At 37.5% G+C, this 17,163-nt stretch overlaps 1 protein-coding gene and 1 pseudogene across 1 annotated transcript; one reads left to right on the top strand and one right to left on the bottom strand.

Moving 5' to 3' along the window:
- The first annotated feature begins 768 nt into the window (after positions 1 to 768).
- On the top strand, positions 769 to 2,618 carry LOC146655234 (uncharacterized). The gene is made up of 3 exons (XM_085428858.1): positions 769 to 885; positions 1,857 to 2,032; positions 2,138 to 2,618. The coding sequence occupies exons 1-3, from the start codon at positions 799 to 801 to the stop codon at positions 2,616 to 2,618; spliced, it is 744 nt and encodes a 247-aa protein (XP_085284984.1). The 5' UTR covers positions 769 to 798.
- Positions 2,619 to 8,674: 6,056 nt separating this feature from the next.
- Positions 8,675 to 14,297, bottom strand: LOC146655233 (uncharacterized; annotated as a pseudogene).
- Positions 14,298 to 17,163: the final 2,866 nt, after the last annotated feature.

The raw sequence follows: 17,163 nt of genomic DNA, 5'->3' as shown, positions 1-17,163 counted from the left end.
CTGTAATGCACAAAATACACTTGCTTCTGCACAGATTGGTTAATAGAGACTTGATAACAGATCAGTAGTTTGTTTTCAAATCTTTGCTACCAAGATCTTTCCTTAAATCATTAGTTGTGTAATATATAGCTGTAAACATAATCAGTTTTTAGTTTAGTAGATAGAAAAGTTTCTTAAGTTAATCCTACCTTAATGATGGTTCATTTAAATGAGACTTTGTATCCAATTGTTTAGTATGATCATGGATTTAGACAATTCCCTTAAAAGTAACTGTATGAAAAAGATGTTTAACATAGCACATCAGCTAGAACGGCTAGAAGCTAAGTAGAACGACATTATTATTATTATTATTGGACATTTTGGTCATTAAATTGGTGCAGTTTTGATATTAAGACTACATATATTACTGTATATATTGCATGATATTGAACTCAAAGTTGGATACAAAAAAAATCACTATAGATTGTAACATTTGCAGTTGGTGTAAAAAAATCCTAAAGCTTTTAGGAAAACACTATGGCAACTGGAAATGTGTCAAAAGTACTACAACTCTACAATGTTCATAAAAAGTACATTTTTGAATTGCTTCACTGGATATGGCAAAATTAAGGTGCAAATGAAATTAGGTGATTATGCGTGGGGCAAGTTGGAAGTGTTCTGATTTTTCCTATTGTGAAGAGCAGTGTTTACAAACCTTGTCTGCTATTTCACACAGATGTTGTTTTTTTGCATGTCTTTTCAGATGAGAAGAGTATGTTCTTTTACAGCAACTCCAACTGCACAGTTAGACAGTTAGATATGCTGAATGCACCTCCAGAGATAATATGGGTCAACACTGGTATCTGTCTTTCTTTGACCATAGTGATCCTCTGTTGTATTTGTGTGGTAAGTAAATAATAACTTAGATTTGTGTATTTTTATAAATCTATGACTATGTGAACAATGTGAAGGTTTAGCAAATAATGGGACTGCAATAATTTGCTTGAAATGTGCTTCTGTACAAATTGAGGGACTATAAATGTGTGCATTGGTTTTTTATTTATTATTTAGGTATCTCCTTATTAAAGCAAAAGTTCTGTTGGGTGTACAGGGCATTCAGATGAGGGAGCTCCTGTCATTTAGGGTGAGGGGTATTTTGGGTGGGTTGAGGGCGGCCTGTTTCAGAATCATACATTTTGTAGTGACCTCACTCAGCAGCTTCCCTTCTGCTCTCCATACATACAGCTGTGTGTCAAGTTTGACAAACTAATAGTTTGAAAACCAATAACAAAAAAGAGCCACTTTCACAGGGACATCAAATTCATTTTACGACATACAGCCCACTTTGATCTTAAGTAGTCTGTAGGAAACTCCCCTTTCTGTCACTGTAAATATGTTTAACTACACATGAAATCCCTGAGGTATCTTAATATATGAAGGTGCAATTTCAACAGCATGTCTCAAAATTTCTACATGATAAATGCATCAATTTACAGAAAACAAAGTTGTGATTGTTCCTTAGCCAGACTGTCCTGTATTTATAAAACAGAAAGGTTTTGATCATTAACAGAAAATCTTCTTTTTTTAACTAGATTAATATAGATGGTTAAAACAGGTATATCTGTGTTAATTTTTTTTGTATCTATTACTTAATTACTTTGGTTTAGCATGAATGACTATGGAGAAGTTTAACAAAAGGAATAGCTGTAAAAACTACAAAAATCCAAAAGTGTATTCGATCCTTTACATTTTCCTGCCTTCTGGCCCATGACATCCCTGCTACAGTCTACAGATAACACTGATAGTTACTTTGTTTGTGTCTTCTGTCTTTTCTTTCATTACATCATTATTATAGTTATGATTTATGTGTCCTGTAGGTACAAAGGAGTCAGATCCCTATCATCTATTACACAAACCACCTCATCTCTAATCTAATCCAGATCTGCATAATGATTGTTTGGGAAGCAGGAGTGCAAAGTAGCACATGTGTTATTATTAACTGCGTTGCTGTGTTGGCCAGTCTTTACTTCAAGCTGTGCATTGCCCTGGAAAGGTACCTGTCTTTCACTGTGTTTGCATGTCTCTGAACATTATATTGTATTGTCAGCAAAATATTATTCTGCACTGTTATAATCAGAATATGTATCTTGTGATGCAGGTATTTTTTCATCATGCACCCACTGTTGGACTGCCTCAGAGAAACTAAGAGTTCTGTGCTGGTCTGTGTTCTGGTCTGGGCTTTTTGTATTGTCAGTGTCCCTCTTGCAATACTCTTGAAAGAAATTGTACATTTCAGAATGTATGGACTCCTCCCTGGCCCTGTGTTCATCTTCTGCTTAGCTCAGACCTACACAGGCCTGCCTGCTGCCACCTCAGTGTCCACTGAGGAAAAACAGAGAAGTCTCAGAACTCTGATTCTGTTGTTCCTTAACTATTTTCTAATAATCTTTCCTGCAATCATCTGTGATATTTCCTGTTTTTCAATTACTTTCTATCGTATCATTTTGATCTTGTACCTGTTCTCTCCGTTGGTGGACTTGATTCTGTTTTATTTCCATGCACAATTGGCATGTTGTCTATGCTGCTGCAATGCAGAGAGCACTGTATCAGATGTAGCAGCTGATCAACAAATTGGCTGATGGTAGTAAAAATAGTTAAAGTGTTTCTCAATTAATCACATACCGTCCTTATCAGCCTCCTAGCCATGCATGTCTCAGCTGAAGTTTGTAATAATGAAAAAAAATCACAACTTTATATTCCAATATTAAACACAGAAATACCATCTTACATTTTTTTATAATTTTTTATAATTATGCTTCCCAAAACATACTCCTTTCTTTCTATGAACAAATAATATATCCAATTATCCGGCCATACTCTTCTGCTCCTCTGCTTTAGTGTTGCAGGTGGGTGGAGCCTAGCCCAGCAGTCATATATGACTTTTTAGCCCTTACATACTATTCAGGTCTAATTTAACACATTTTACATTTGGCAGGAGAAAAGTCATCCTAGATATCTGTCTTTCGACCTGGAAGTGGATTACTTTTCCAAAATACATATAATACAAAAACGTAATGAATACACAAAAATCAAAAATTAACATTTTATGCTGTTGTATAGCTGCTGAGATTGTTTGGGTCAAATGTGACTGATTGCAGAACCACCAGTTCAAGGTTTCTTTAAATGTTATTATACAGAATACAATTACATTTCTTTCACTACTGCTTAAAAAAAATCATCTTTATTTGTGAAGTAAAAGAGATAAAGTAATATTTATTTTATTATTTGCCTTTTTTATTACATAGAACATATGAAATTATGACAAATATGAAATAATTTCACTGCCACACATTGTAATTTCAAAGTGTCAACATATGATGTAAACATAAAATAAATCTAATTCCCAAATCATTGCTGGGTCATATCATTTGTGTAAATGCTGTTTAAAACTCTAGCTGTGTGTGTTCTTTAATACTCTGTGACGGTCAAATAAATTAAAAAATGTAAAAAAGAATTTAAAATGTGAACCTGCATGTGCGATGAGTGCACTTTTTTGGACCTTTGGTGACAGAGTTCAAGGAGTCTGTGACACTGTTATTTTGGCCTTTGAAGGATCATGGGGGAATCGCCAAACAGTTTCACAGTAAAACAACAAAGGAGAGATTATATATGTGGCAGCCTCACTTCTGTCTGCCCCAACTGTAGCTGCCTCCACCAGTGTGTGAATGAATAGTGGAATTGAAAAATGCTTTGAGGGAAAGCGCTACATAAATGCAAGCTATTATTATTAAGAGTAGCAGGAGGACACGTATGTGTATCATGTTTACAGTACAAATAGAATAAACTTTATATTCTAAAATAAATACCCAACAGTATTAGAAAGAAACACCAATAATCAGAGATTACTTGACAAAAACGTGACAACAGATAATTAATCAGTAGAGAGAGAGAAATTAGATCAAACTTTATTAATCCCTTGGGTGGGTTCTTCCAGGAAATTCTGTTTCCAGTAGCACAGCACCGACAGAAGTTGCAAAAGAATGTAAGCAGAAACAGAAATATATCATATATACACATATATAAATACAGAGTATATAAGAGTATATATATATATAATATATAATAGTATATAAATAGGAATAGGAATGCAAGGGAACTACACATTTCAACTATTTTGAGTCTATTGCACCGTTGAATATAGAAAAATTATTACACAGTGAAAAAGGCACTACAGCTTAGTTGTTCCCGCCCTCCTTTGTCCCCTTTTCCCCTCCCTCTCCCCTTCAGCGAGGTGTTAAACAGTTTAATGGTGTGTGGGACAAAGGAGTTTTTAAGTCTGTTGGTCCTCGACTTTGAGAAAAGCAACCTGTCACTGAACAGACTCCTCTGGTTGTTTATGACCGTGTGCAGAGGATGCCCAGCATTGTTCATAATGTCCAACAGTTTCTTTAATGAATTAAATAAAGTAATTTGGAATTTGATGATGAAGATAATATAATGCTGTCAAAATGTCCCCCTTCCATCCTTAGTCAGCAGGATGCCATGAAGAATAAGGTGGTACCAATTTGCCTTGAGGCGACTTTTGTTGTGATTTGGCGCTATATAAATAAAATTGAATTGAATTGAATTGAATGTGTAACTGTTGACCGTGTGGGACATTTGCCCAAGTCTAAAGCTGGAAACCAATCTTTGTTCACAAATGTTTGTGCTTCAACTATGTTCCCATATTTTCAAACGTCAAGATAAAGATTGTTAATCTCTGGCGTTACTCTGGCACAGATAGACAGACTGGAATTATTGTACAGTATATTAAACTAAAAAGTGGGCCACATCTTGAAAAAAACAAAAAAATGGTTCTGTGCTGCAAATCAGTCAAATCTGCGCTGTGAGTGTTACCACATGTGAGTGGGGGTGGGGTGTAAAGTAAGCACCTGAACTTCCTTTTAGGACAAAATCATCATACTAGAGATTTTAACCACCTCAAAGCAGTCCTCAGGTAAGTAGAGCCAATGTTTTCAGGTTTTTTTTTTTAATTATTATTGGTACTTGAAGAGGAGCATAATTCATAATTCCAAATTCAGGGGCCCAATCCTTCAGAGGCCGCATTTGTAGGCCGATTACGTCACAGCGTTACGACAAAGGCTGTCCAAATTCGAAGACTCCTCCAAATGCGATAAATGTATCTTCCTTTTCCCCAGAGTTGAAGGATGGGTTGGGTGTATCCTTTGTTGCCCAACCTATTGTGGATAAATATGTTGGGTTTGCATGATAAAAAGAGAGGCCTCTGTTTGTAGAAATGCAGCAGAAGAAGTATGAATAGCTTGAGCAGGGGGAAGGATCATGTGAAACTGGGCATCATGTGTAAATATAGGGGTAGTTAATTCAGGAGGGGAGACGCCTGGGATGTGTCTATATCCACAGGGTGACTTCTGACCTGGCCTTAAGGAGGAAGTAAGGAGGGAGAAGAAGTAGAGCAACTGGACATTTCCATTTCTGAGAATAGCAGGAGGAGTAGGGAGCCAGGACATATGTGGGTAAAAGGCAAGACAGTTACAGATATACAGTGGCTTGCAAAAGTATTCGGCCCCCTTGAACTTTCCCACATTTTGTCACATTACAGCCACAAACATGAATCAATTTTATTGGAATTCCACGTGAAAGACCAACACAAAGTGGTGCACATGTGATCCACACAGAAATGTGGTCACAATTGTGAGTTAAGTGTCGTGATATATGGAGATTATTTTGCATGTTTTATTTTGCTGGTTTATTGGTGTAATTTAAAGCCACAATGTCATGTAAATTCCCTGTTGCCAGGAGAGTGTATAACACTTTGGACAGTAGGGGGGCAGCAGCGTGCTTTGGGAACTGAGTCGGGTGCATAGCTGCCGTAAGTTTTCCATTCTGGCAAGACTGACCAGGCGAACGGCAGCGTGTCTCCTGTGCTCACTTTCTCTCCTGTTTTACAGGTCAGTAATGTGGTCAAAAACATAAAGAAATACACAGCTGGACACTGTGATACTTAAACTTTCATGACATAAGACGGGTCTGTGATATGTGATGTATTATACTGTCACTATGTGAGCTACTTTAGCTCTGTAAGATGTTATAGCTAGGCTATATGCCTGGGTAACGCTAGCAAGCTGTTGCAACTGCGTATAATACTCCATATAATAATAAGAAGCACCAACCCAGTTGGGTTTACAGTTCCTGATAAACTTGTAGCTTTGTGTTCATGACAAATGTTTTGTATAACGTGTGTGTAAAGTGTTCTGAGCCCGCCTGAAGTCATGTGTAAACTTGCTGTTTCAGTGTTAGAATCTAACTGGTCTGAAAAAGACATATGAAGTGAGAGCGCTAATAAGAGTACGGCCTACAAAAATGCTGGCAAGGAAAGTAGTGCAGTAATGTTGAAAGTAGTTTCCTTTCTATGATAAGACACTACCATGATGATGTGAATTATTTTGTTTATCTCATTTATGGGAAAAGAGGTGTAGTTGTCATTTGTTTCATTCATTTAAACCCTTTGTTGTTTTATGCCAGTAGTGTGGACTAATATTGAAATGTACTGGTGGAAAACAAGCCATGTGAGGGAATGAGCAGTTATTGTGAAATTGAGTTAACAAAAGAGTGGAGCAGATATGCTTGTGTTGTATGAATAAATTCTGGCAAGACTGACCAGGCGAACGGCAGCGTGTCTCCTGTGCTCACTTTCTCTCCTGTTTTACAGGATCGTAATCTGGCTATGCGCCCATCATAGTGGGGCCTGTAACACACACGTGAGAAGTGGAACGAAAATCATACATGATTCCAAACATTTTTTACAAATAAATAACTGCAAAGTGGGGTGTGCGTAATTATTCAGCCCCCTTTGGTCTGAGTGCAGTCAGTTGTCCATAGACATTGCCTGATGAGTGCTAATGACTAAATAGAGTGCACCTGTGTGTAATCTAATGTCAGTACAAATACAGCTGCTCTGTGACGGCCTCAGAGGTTGTCTAAGAGAATATTGGGAGCAACAACACCATGAAGTCCAACGAACACACCAGACAGGTCAGGGATAAAGTTATTGAGACATTTAAAGCAGGTTTAGGCTACAAAAAGATTTCCCAAGCCTTGAACATCCCACGGAGCACTGTTCAAGCCATCATTCAGAAATGGAAGGAGTATGACACAACTGTAAACCTACCATGATCCATTTGGCTGGAAGGCGGGTTTTAAAGGTAGAAGCCTGGCAGTGCTGGTGTTAATATTACTCTTTCTGGGTCACAAAATAAACTTTTAAGATAATTTCAGGTGAGAATGTAGCTGTGTAGACTTCAAATATCTGCTCGATTTATCAAGACATCACATATTTGTGCTCCGACGTTTTCGGAGACGTCCGTTACCCACCAGCTCGATATCTAGCCGGGGGTTCAAGGGTCGCTAGAGCCAGCGAGAACAGCGAACTCCCGGTACATTGTTTTCAAACCCCCGCGGTGTTTCGCTATTCAGGTTAAACATGATATATAAGTCCTTTAGATAACTTAAAAATTTTATTGTTTGGCTTTTTTCAGTGTTTTATTTATTCCTGAGTAAATCAGTTTGGCTGAGATTGTTAATTTTGAGTAGCAGAGATTAAAATGACTCGTTCTTCAGAAATAAGGTGACAAACAAAACACAGACAAGCACTGAGATAAACTATGGTGGATGCTAATTGGTTCAAAGAAGGCAGGCAAGAAATGATTTGATTTATTAAGTTAAGACATTAAGTCTGCTGTATATAGCTATTTAGACCTATTTTGAAGGAGCTTCAAAACAGCTTGGTATGGATATAGCTACATATCGTTAGCTTCATAGCATAAGTGCCTAAGTCATTGACTTAGTCAAATGACTTAGGCAATTATGCTATGAAGCTAATGATATTACAACATACAGTATACTAGTTGATAGGTAGCTTGTTACTGAACATGTTACAATTATACAAAAACAAAAAAAAGTCAAACATAAGCGAAACCATTATTCAAATAGAAGCAGGAAGAAGCATAAACACAAGTTTATTTACATTTTGCTACATGTATTTGGTTTTTTAACCCCAGAAGCACACATGTATATCTTTATATAAGCTGGCCAACGTAGGAGATAGAAGCCACTGACATCAAGAACAGGAAGCTCCTGACCCTGCATGGAGGCTTTCACAACATCTCCAGCACCCTGAAGCTGTATGCTAAGCGTAAAGGATAAGACCAGTAACTAGTGAGTGTCAGTACCACAGTCTAGGAGGCAGTGAACATCCACGAATACATCAGGAAGCGTGCTCAGTGAATACCACATGTGGACCGGATTTTTAAAAAAAAAGAAAACAGAAAATCTCAGGTTTCAAAAAATACCCGTGTATGTGTGGACGTAGCCATAGAAACAAAGAAAACAAAAGAAAAGGAAAAAAGGTAAACTATATGGGAAATGTTAAAAAAAAAAAGGTATTTTTTCAGTGTTCAATATTGGAATAAAAAGAGTGTTCATAGCAGCTTCTAAAACATTTTTAAGATTATTTACACAGACACACTTCAGTTGAGAGAAGCACAGCTGACAGTCTGATGTCCTCGTGCAACGGTATTTGTGAAGGATTTTTTTTGCCTCAGTTCTCAGAAACTCTTCAACCATTTCCGTCCTTATTTCTCTCTCGTGTCTCTTTTAATCAAAACACCTGTCTGTTCTAAAGTAAGCCACACTCATCATCAACTTCTTCATCTGATGCAGTGGTGGCCACACACCACACACATGCAGAGAAGATGTAAGAAAACAGAATCAATTCCAGAAAAGGACCAAGCAGAAACAAGATCCAGCTGATATAACTTTGAACTAGAATATCAAAGATCATTGTGGGAACGGTTCCTAGAAAGTAGTTAAAAAACAACAAAATCAAAGTTCCCAGACTTCTCTCTTTTTCCTCAGTAGGCATTGAGTTGGCAGCAGGCAGGGCTCTGAAAGTCTGAGCTGAACAGAAGATGAACACAGGAGCAGGGAAATTCATGTAAGACTATCGCAAGAGTGACACTGACAATACAAAATGCCCAGACCAGAACACAGACCACCACCGAACTCTCAGTTTTTTTAAGACAGTCCAGCAGTGGGTGTGTGATGGAAAAATACCTGTAACACAAAAGAAACACAAATTCTGATTATCACAGTGCACAATAGTACATTTCTGAAAGTAAGGATGCTTCACAGTACAAAGATCATGTTTAGAGACATGCAAGGATGCACACACATTGAACAGGTATCTTTCCAGAACAATGCACATCCTGAAGTAAAGGTTGGCCATCATAACACAGTAATAAATAATGATGGTGATGATGCTTTCCACTCTTGTCACCCAAAGGGTCATTATGCAGATCTGGATTAGGTTGGTGATGAGGAGATTTGTGTAATAGATGATAGAGACCTGACTCTTCTGCACCTGCAGGAAATATAAATGTAATTAACTCGTAAATAATTTTATTTATATTTAATATAACTTACATTAATGCAGTAATAAACATGACATGAGCAGCACAAGGAGACATAAAACAGTGATCAGTGTTCAGTGTTGGGGAGTAACGGAATACATGTACCGCCGTTACGTATTTAAAATACAAAATATGAGTATGAGCAGCCTTTCAACGCCTCTCTCTGTCTCTCGCCTCTCTCTGTCTTGACCCACACAACAAAGTAAAGCTAGTTTTTGGCTACGAGCCCGACACAGAACCCGACATATTAGCCAGAGGTCCCTTTACTACGGTTTGGAGCCGCGGACCTTCAGTAACAGTAATAAATCACACAGCAATAGTACATTCATGTAGTTGTAAAAAAGCATGATAATATATTAAGTAATCCATTACTCTCATTGAGTAACATATTCTGTAGTGGAATACATTTTAAAAGTAACCTTCCCAACCAGAGATGGGCAGTAACGCGTTACGTAATGGGAAACTCACAGAGAAACTCGCGGATTCTTCCACTGACCGCTGCAGCACACCTGCACCAGGGTAAACCTCCGCCTACCCCACTCCTGCTTTACAGGTGAAAATAGAGCAACAGGACCGCTAGTCTTTGACTTTATTTATTTTCTGCTGTGTTTTACTTGCATCTATTTGAAAGAGTGAGTGTAAACACACAAAAAAAATTATTTTATGTTCTGGAATGTGCAGAAAAATATTAAACAAATTTCTTCCAGTCAGAGAATGTTGCATATAATTTAATTTTTGCTTGATACATAAAGTTAAAAGGTTAAAACTAATAAAACAAGTTTAAAAAAAAAAGAGACTTTTGCATTTGATTACATTTTGTATGATGGATTATGCAGAAAAAGTAAAATTGGGCTGAAAGATCTATCGCTTTATCACCTCTTCAGGTTGTAAATCGTGTTTTTAAAAAGTAACTAAGTAATTAATTACTTTTGAAAATAAGTAATCAGTAAAGTAATGGGATTACTTTTTTGGGGAAGTAATCAGTAATTAGTTACTGATTACTTTTTTCAAGTAACTTGACCAACACTGTTCCCAACACTGTCAGTGTTTTCATTAGACTGTAGCAATCCTGCTAAACACAAACTGGCTCCTGACTAGATTATTTTTCGACTTTTCTATAATATTCTTACTCAAGATTCAAGATTCTTTATTTGTCACATGCATATACGAGTACAACACGCAGTGAAATGTAAATTTAAATAAAATAAAATAAAACAATCGGAAAAGTCGAAAAATGAGACATACATATGCTATTCTTTTGCTCTAATATCATACCTACTCCTTTATTTTATTTTTAATGGTTATCGAACTGGTGGCTGTGGTTCAGCAGGTAAAGATGGTCATTTTGGGTTCAATCCCTGGCTGCTCCAGTTTACATGCTAAAGTACGCTTCATCAGTGTGAATGTTAGATAGAAACCACTGAAACAGAAAAAGTGCTTTTGTGACACAGAAGTACTTTGAGTGCATGAGTAGAAAAGCACAATTTAAGAACAAGTACATTTAACAAACTGCCTAAATCACCTACTTCATTTTTCTAATTTTTCTATGGTGGATTTTATTTCATGTTTGAGTACTGCTCAGAACAGAAACCAGTAGCTTTCAAACCAGTTCAAACCAATGTCCATCCAAGTTCTGATTATATTCAGAATGGCTTCTGTTCTCTCCATTCTTCCACTGAACTTAGAAAAAACTAAAAACCTTTTAAAAACCCAGCAACTTTAAATTGCATTACACATTACCGGTACAATACTTTTAACTTATAAAGGCTCCTAATGTAGGGCAGAGTAGTGTGTCATGACACATAAATTCTGAAAAAATATTAGTGATCATTAATAATAATCAAAATAAATAGTTAATATAAGAAACATACCTTTCAACCTTACATGTATTTTGAAAGCGGGTTTTTTAAAATCTGGAATGTACCCCATTTACCCCATAATTACACTATGTGGTAAAATTAATGTGATTAAAATGATGGCGGCCCCGCAGTTCAATTATGTTTCCATGATGTTACCCGTAAGAATTCCTTTACACATATTTAGTCAATTTGAGAAGCTAATTCAAGATTATTCAAGAAGCCAAGAGTGAATATAAAGAAAATGTGGGCCTCTAAAGACATTGGGGGAATGGCCCTCCAGAATGTGAAGTTGTATAATTTAGCATTTGAAATGTCAAGACTGGTCAAGCACTGGACAGGATGAGCTGAGCTGGATGAAGATCAAACAGGAACTAGTGAGCCCTTTTGCACCCTTGGATGTTCTCTCACGGGGCTCAGCTATTAATGGACAAGACTTTCATGATAACCCAGTGCTCGGGTATTCTAAAGCTGTCTGGGTAGAGGTGCACAATGTGTGAAGCATCTCATTTAAGAAAACCTTATCTCGCTATGGAACAACACTGCTGTACAGACTGGGAATGGCTTGTCAAAGGCATTCACAGGATAAGCGATCTTTACTCAGGGGGAGCGTTTATGCTGTTCGCTGAAATAACCCAAAAATATGGTTTGATAAGGGAAAAATTTTTTTGGAAATATTTACAAATAAGGGATTGTATTACCAAAGGAAAATTTACTCAAAGCACAAATACAGTGGTGGAGTTTTTAGAATTGTCCAGTACAGCACATAGAGCAGCTGTTTTCAATCTGTTTAACAATCTAAAAAAATAGATATGTGAGAACTTGAGCATTATATGGCAGAGAGATTTGAGTTGTGCAATTTCTAAAGAAGACTGGTGTAGAATTTTAAATATGTAAGCGAGGCCAGGGGTAAATTTACTCAGTACAAATTAATACACAGATGGTACTTCACTCCGTCCAAACTTTATAGAATGGGAATCAGTCCCAATAATATATGCTGGAAATGTAGCTCAGATCCAGGGACATTTATGCATGCTATTTGGGAATGTGGGAAAGTTTATCCCTTTTGGCAAAAAGTATTAAACAAAATAGGAAGGTGGATTGGTTTGATAATACCCTTGTCACCAAGACTGCGCTTATTAGGGGATTGGTCTGTGCTTGTGGGGCGATCGTGGCTCAAGAGTTGGGAGTTCGCCTTGTAATCGGAAGGTTGCCGGTTCGAGCCCCGGCTTGGACAGTCTCGGTCGTTGTGTCCTTGGGCAAGACACTTCACCCGTTGCCTACGGCTCTGACAGTGCGCCCCAGGGTGGCTGTGGCTACAATGTAGCTGCCATCACCAGTGTGTGAATGGGTGGATGACTGGATATGTAAAGCGCTTTGCGGTCCTTAGGGACTAGTAAAGCGCTATATAAATACAGGCCATTTACCATTTTACCTGGGGTTTCAAAATATGATTTTGTGGTTATAAAGGTGGGGGTGATCACAGCAGCCCGAGTTATCCTCAGTGTGTGGAAGGAACCATCTCCTCCAGAATATAATAGGTGGAAAGATAATATGCTGAAAATGGTGCCGTATGAAAAATTCTTGGCTAGGATTAATGATGATAGGGAGGGTTTTGACAAATCATGGGGACGTGTTTTTGGCTGAGATTGTTTTTTATTTTGTCTGGGCAATTATCTTTTGTTAAACTTTATGTTTGCTGTGTTGTATGTTTGTTTAGGCACTCAGTAACGGAATAACTTAAGAATTTGATTTATTGTCCCTTTTGTGTGTGTGTGTGTGTGTGTGTGTACCGATAGTTAGTAACTGTTGAAAATAGACCCAAAATGTAAAGGTGAATTAACCATGGTATTGGAAGCTGTCTTTTTGTTGTTGTTGTTGTTGTTTTGTTTGTTGTTTTGTTTTTGTTTTCGTTTGGTTTGATGTTAAAAACAAATAAAGACTTCACTTACAAAAAAATCTAGAATGTGAATTTGCCTGTGTCTAAAAGAATTTGGGTAAACGTCTGTTGGTTAAATGTCCTGTTGCCTTTAAATGAAATATATTTGACAGTCAACTGTAAAAGGTGGGCTATAGAAACAAAGTATCGACTATATTATGCTAGTATTAGGCCGACTCTAATACCACCATTGGTATTGGCAATAAAGACATTTGTATTGATACGGCCATCGCTATTACAAGAGTTAAACACCCTACTTTGTTATCCTTTGTCATCAATACAGATGCCAAATCAAGAGCTTTCAATATCAAACTGACCTGCTCCAATTCATTAATTTAAACAGAGAAGATATCATCCAGAAATGACGTAAGGAACGAAAAGCATCGGTCCCCAACCTTTTTTGCGCCAAGGACCGGTTTAATACCAGACTGTGGAGACACAAGACACACGACACAGTGGCAAATATTTTCACAGACCGACCTTTAAGGTGTTGCGGATAAATACAACAAAATGAAATGATACGACCAAGACAAAAACTGTGGTATTGTGTAAATATAATAATAAACATGAATTCACTGTGTAATTGTGTAACTTTATTAGCAGCGTCCTCCTGAAATGTGTCAACAACATTGAGAGTAACATCCTCCTCTCTGCCCCTTAATGCTCTCTGGTTGCTATGGTAATGCATAAATATTTCTTTCAAAATAAGACACACAACTACAACACCGGAAAAGACCCAGGGAAACCAAGTTAACAATAAAAACCCTTAAACCATAGATTTCCCAACCGAGCCTCTACTCTCGCAGCCCGGTCCCAAACGACAAACGGACCAGTACCGGGCCAGGGCCCGGGGGTTGGGGACCGCTGACGTAAGCAATGATGGGTTTTTTGCTAAATGTTCTAATTATTCACATAATTGTGGACTCACAAAAAGAGATTAACAAGTCATTATTTACTTACCATATAAGACACACAGTAGATGATCAGTATAGTGAGAGGAAGGCAGACACATATGTTGATCCACATCATCACTTCAAGGACACATCGCTCCTGTCGATGACTTTCTGTGAGGGGGTTTTTCAATGTGTAAACCACTTTGTTGTGTGGGATAGGAAGTGGTGGAAAAAGCATTAGGTTACCATTGTTCTTAAATCTAAATATATAATATAAATACATGCAATTGTGTAAAAATAACTTAAATAAAATAAAGTAAGGACTAATTAGGTCACAGTGAGAGAAGCACAGAGTTTACCTGAAAACTTTCCCTGTAACCTCCCAGTGTGGCCACAATTTTCACCCTACAGTACAGTCATCTCTTTACCTTCAAAGCTAGACTTTTTTCCTTTCTTCTTTTAAATGAACCTTTTCTCACAGCCGACACACACTTTTAATCTGTAGCTCTGCTCTAAAAGAACGTACGTACCTGGACCCGCCTACTATCCTCGGAAACGTAAAATGATTGGCTAGAATTCAAAGTGTCTGACATCTCAGGGAAAAAAAGCACCGAAATAAAGCACCGAAATGTGCGCTGCTTTTCGGTCTGGTTACTACCATGGCACCGGATACCGGTACCCATCCCTATCCTTGAGCCTGTGAGGATTCTCACCTGTGAGGTATTCTGACTTCCTCCCACAGCGTGGAAATATGGATGGGATTGTAACTGGTGATTCCAAATGCCTGTATTAGCTGGGCACCATGCTATCAGTTTTAACTATTTATTTACTACTTTCAATAAGAATAAATAAAATATTGCATTGTTTTCATATTTATTTATTTAGAAATTTTCAGCTGCTGGTGACAGACAGGCAGCAGCCTTTTATCCTGAGTGGCACGATACTGTGTAAACTGAACTGACTGCTGTTACACTCCAGTGATGAAACTCCTGATTTAGGCTGCACTGGTAGAGCAGGTCATAGTTAGAACGCACGTGATTTCTCCCCAGCGCCTCCCGTCTACACGTCAGAGTACCCGAGATACTGAACCCCACTGAATCTGCATATGAGTGACATATTTTAACACACACTCCTAAACTCACTGACTCTATCATGCCTTAGAGAGGCATATTACTGTTATGATAGAGATCACATTAATCTTAAAATAAAGAAATAAAAAAAAACTGTTATTATTGTTACATTTGTAGCAAAATAAATCTGCAGTCTTACTGGAAAGTTTTGTTTTATTTACAGACTTCTGACTTTACTTGTGAGCACTGAAGTAACCACTCGATCTTCAAGACGACTCAACATTTCATGTTTTATTTTTTCCATTTCTCCTTTCTGTTTACTTTCTCTGCCTCAGGATCACGTGGGTGCTGGATCGCATCCCAGCTGTCACTGGGCCAAAGTTGACGTACACAGTGAGTATTTTTATTAATTTCGTGACTTATTGTTTCGTATTTTCAGTCAACAATTTTTGAGATATTACATTTTTTTTCCTTTTAAATATGACTTTAGTTTTTTTTTTTAAAAGAAAGCAAAACAATATATTTACATATTAACAGAAATAAAGAGTATAATAATATTATGTATTAATAATGTCAGCAATACAGAAATATTTACATACTGAACAACACATGCAGTAAAAAAGAACAAGAAGAAGAAAAAAGACCAGCATGGTCACTAGAAGGAAGACACAGATGTCGATCCATATCAGCACTTCCTGCATCTCTAGCTGTGTGGTTGTTGTGAAAGAATCTTCTACTTTCTCATTATCTTAAAACAACCTTTTATGTAAAACTAAAATCTTGTATTTTTTATTATATCTTTAACTGATTATCAAGGTTTAATAACAATAATAACAATAATTTATGAAATGCTTGCAATATCATAGCACAGGCTTGTTCTAAATATTAGGTAGTTTCTTCATTATGCCCCTCTTCAAGTAGAAATAATGTGAATAATTATAAACATCTTGAACAGGGAAGTTGTGATAGTTTACTTTACACCCCAGCTCCTACCTACACCCCAGGCATTCACACTCACAATGCAGAGCACACAACATGCAAACATTGTTTTGTATTTTCAGGACGTCTTCCACAGTTTAACATGCAGTCATTTCCATTTGCCCATGTGTGCTGTTTTCTGAACACAACAAAGTGGCCTCATGAAACTAGGGAGAAGTAAAACTCCTTGATATTAACATTTTTTGTCGATGATGCTTATGATTTTCTGATTGTTTTTAAAATTACAATTTTTTTAAACCTAAGTATGCAGTTTTCCAATGCACTGGTTATTGCAAACTATGTTTCCATAGCGGTTGCTTTAGGTTGTTGATAACATCAGTGATCAGTGTTTATCTTAAAGTTTCAAATCCTGTTACAGAGAAGTGAACTAACAAAATCATCAGTTTCCTCTCCTCTTCACCCATGACTGCAGACCTAACGATGGTTCCAACACCATCATTAAGGCTACGTCCACACTAGCCCGGATAGATTTGAAAATGGCGTTTTCATCTGAAAACGCTCCGCGTCCACACTAGCGTTTTCAGTCGTTTTCACAGAGTCGTGCGTCCACACTGAAACGGATGAAAACGCTTACGTTCCAGTCCTGCGCAAAAGCGAGTGAGAATTAAAGAATTTGAAGAAAAGCTATCTGGAGCATGTACAAACTGATATTCATCTTTCTTAGGGCTGTCAAAATTGAGAGCAATCAAAACAACCGCTGTATAATGCACTCCGCTATCTTTGTTTATTTGGTCACATGACTGCATCACATGACTAAAAACGTCATTGTTTTAGAAAGTCTGCCATTTCCGAGTGTCCACACTGCGACGGGACAGCTGCGTTTAGAAATGTATGCGTTTTTGAGAGCGTTTTCAAAACGCTGTGTTTTTCCTTGAGGAAAGCGCCGTCTCAGTGTGGACGGGAGGTCAAACGAAAACGCATTAGTGTGGACGTAGCCTA

The sequence above is a fragment of the Rhamphochromis longiceps genome, linkage group LG13 (assembly GCF_057381845.1).
Source record: "Rhamphochromis longiceps isolate RC_006_pf linkage group LG13, R_longiceps_female_GT1.1, whole genome shotgun sequence".
NCBI classification, from domain to species: domain Eukaryota; kingdom Metazoa; phylum Chordata; class Actinopteri; order Cichliformes; family Cichlidae; genus Rhamphochromis; species Rhamphochromis longiceps.
Note: the sequence above shows the minus strand (reverse complement) of the source record. Positions and strands in the feature narration are given on the sequence as shown.

What these genes read in the sequence shown, in the direction of transcription:
- LOC146655234 (XM_085428858.1), top strand. Translation starts at nt 799, where the DNA reads ATGCTGAATGCACCTCCAGAGATAATATGGGTCAACACTGGTATCTGT. An exon ending in TCCTCTGTTGTATTTGTGTG is followed by an intron (nt 886 to 1,856) that starts GTAAGTAAATAA and finishes TGTGTCCTGTAG; the next exon opens with GTACAAAGGAGTCAGATCCC. An exon ending in CTGTGCATTGCCCTGGAAAG is followed by an intron (nt 2,033 to 2,137) that starts GTACCTGTCTTT and finishes CTTGTGATGCAG; the next exon opens with GTATTTTTTCATCATGCACC.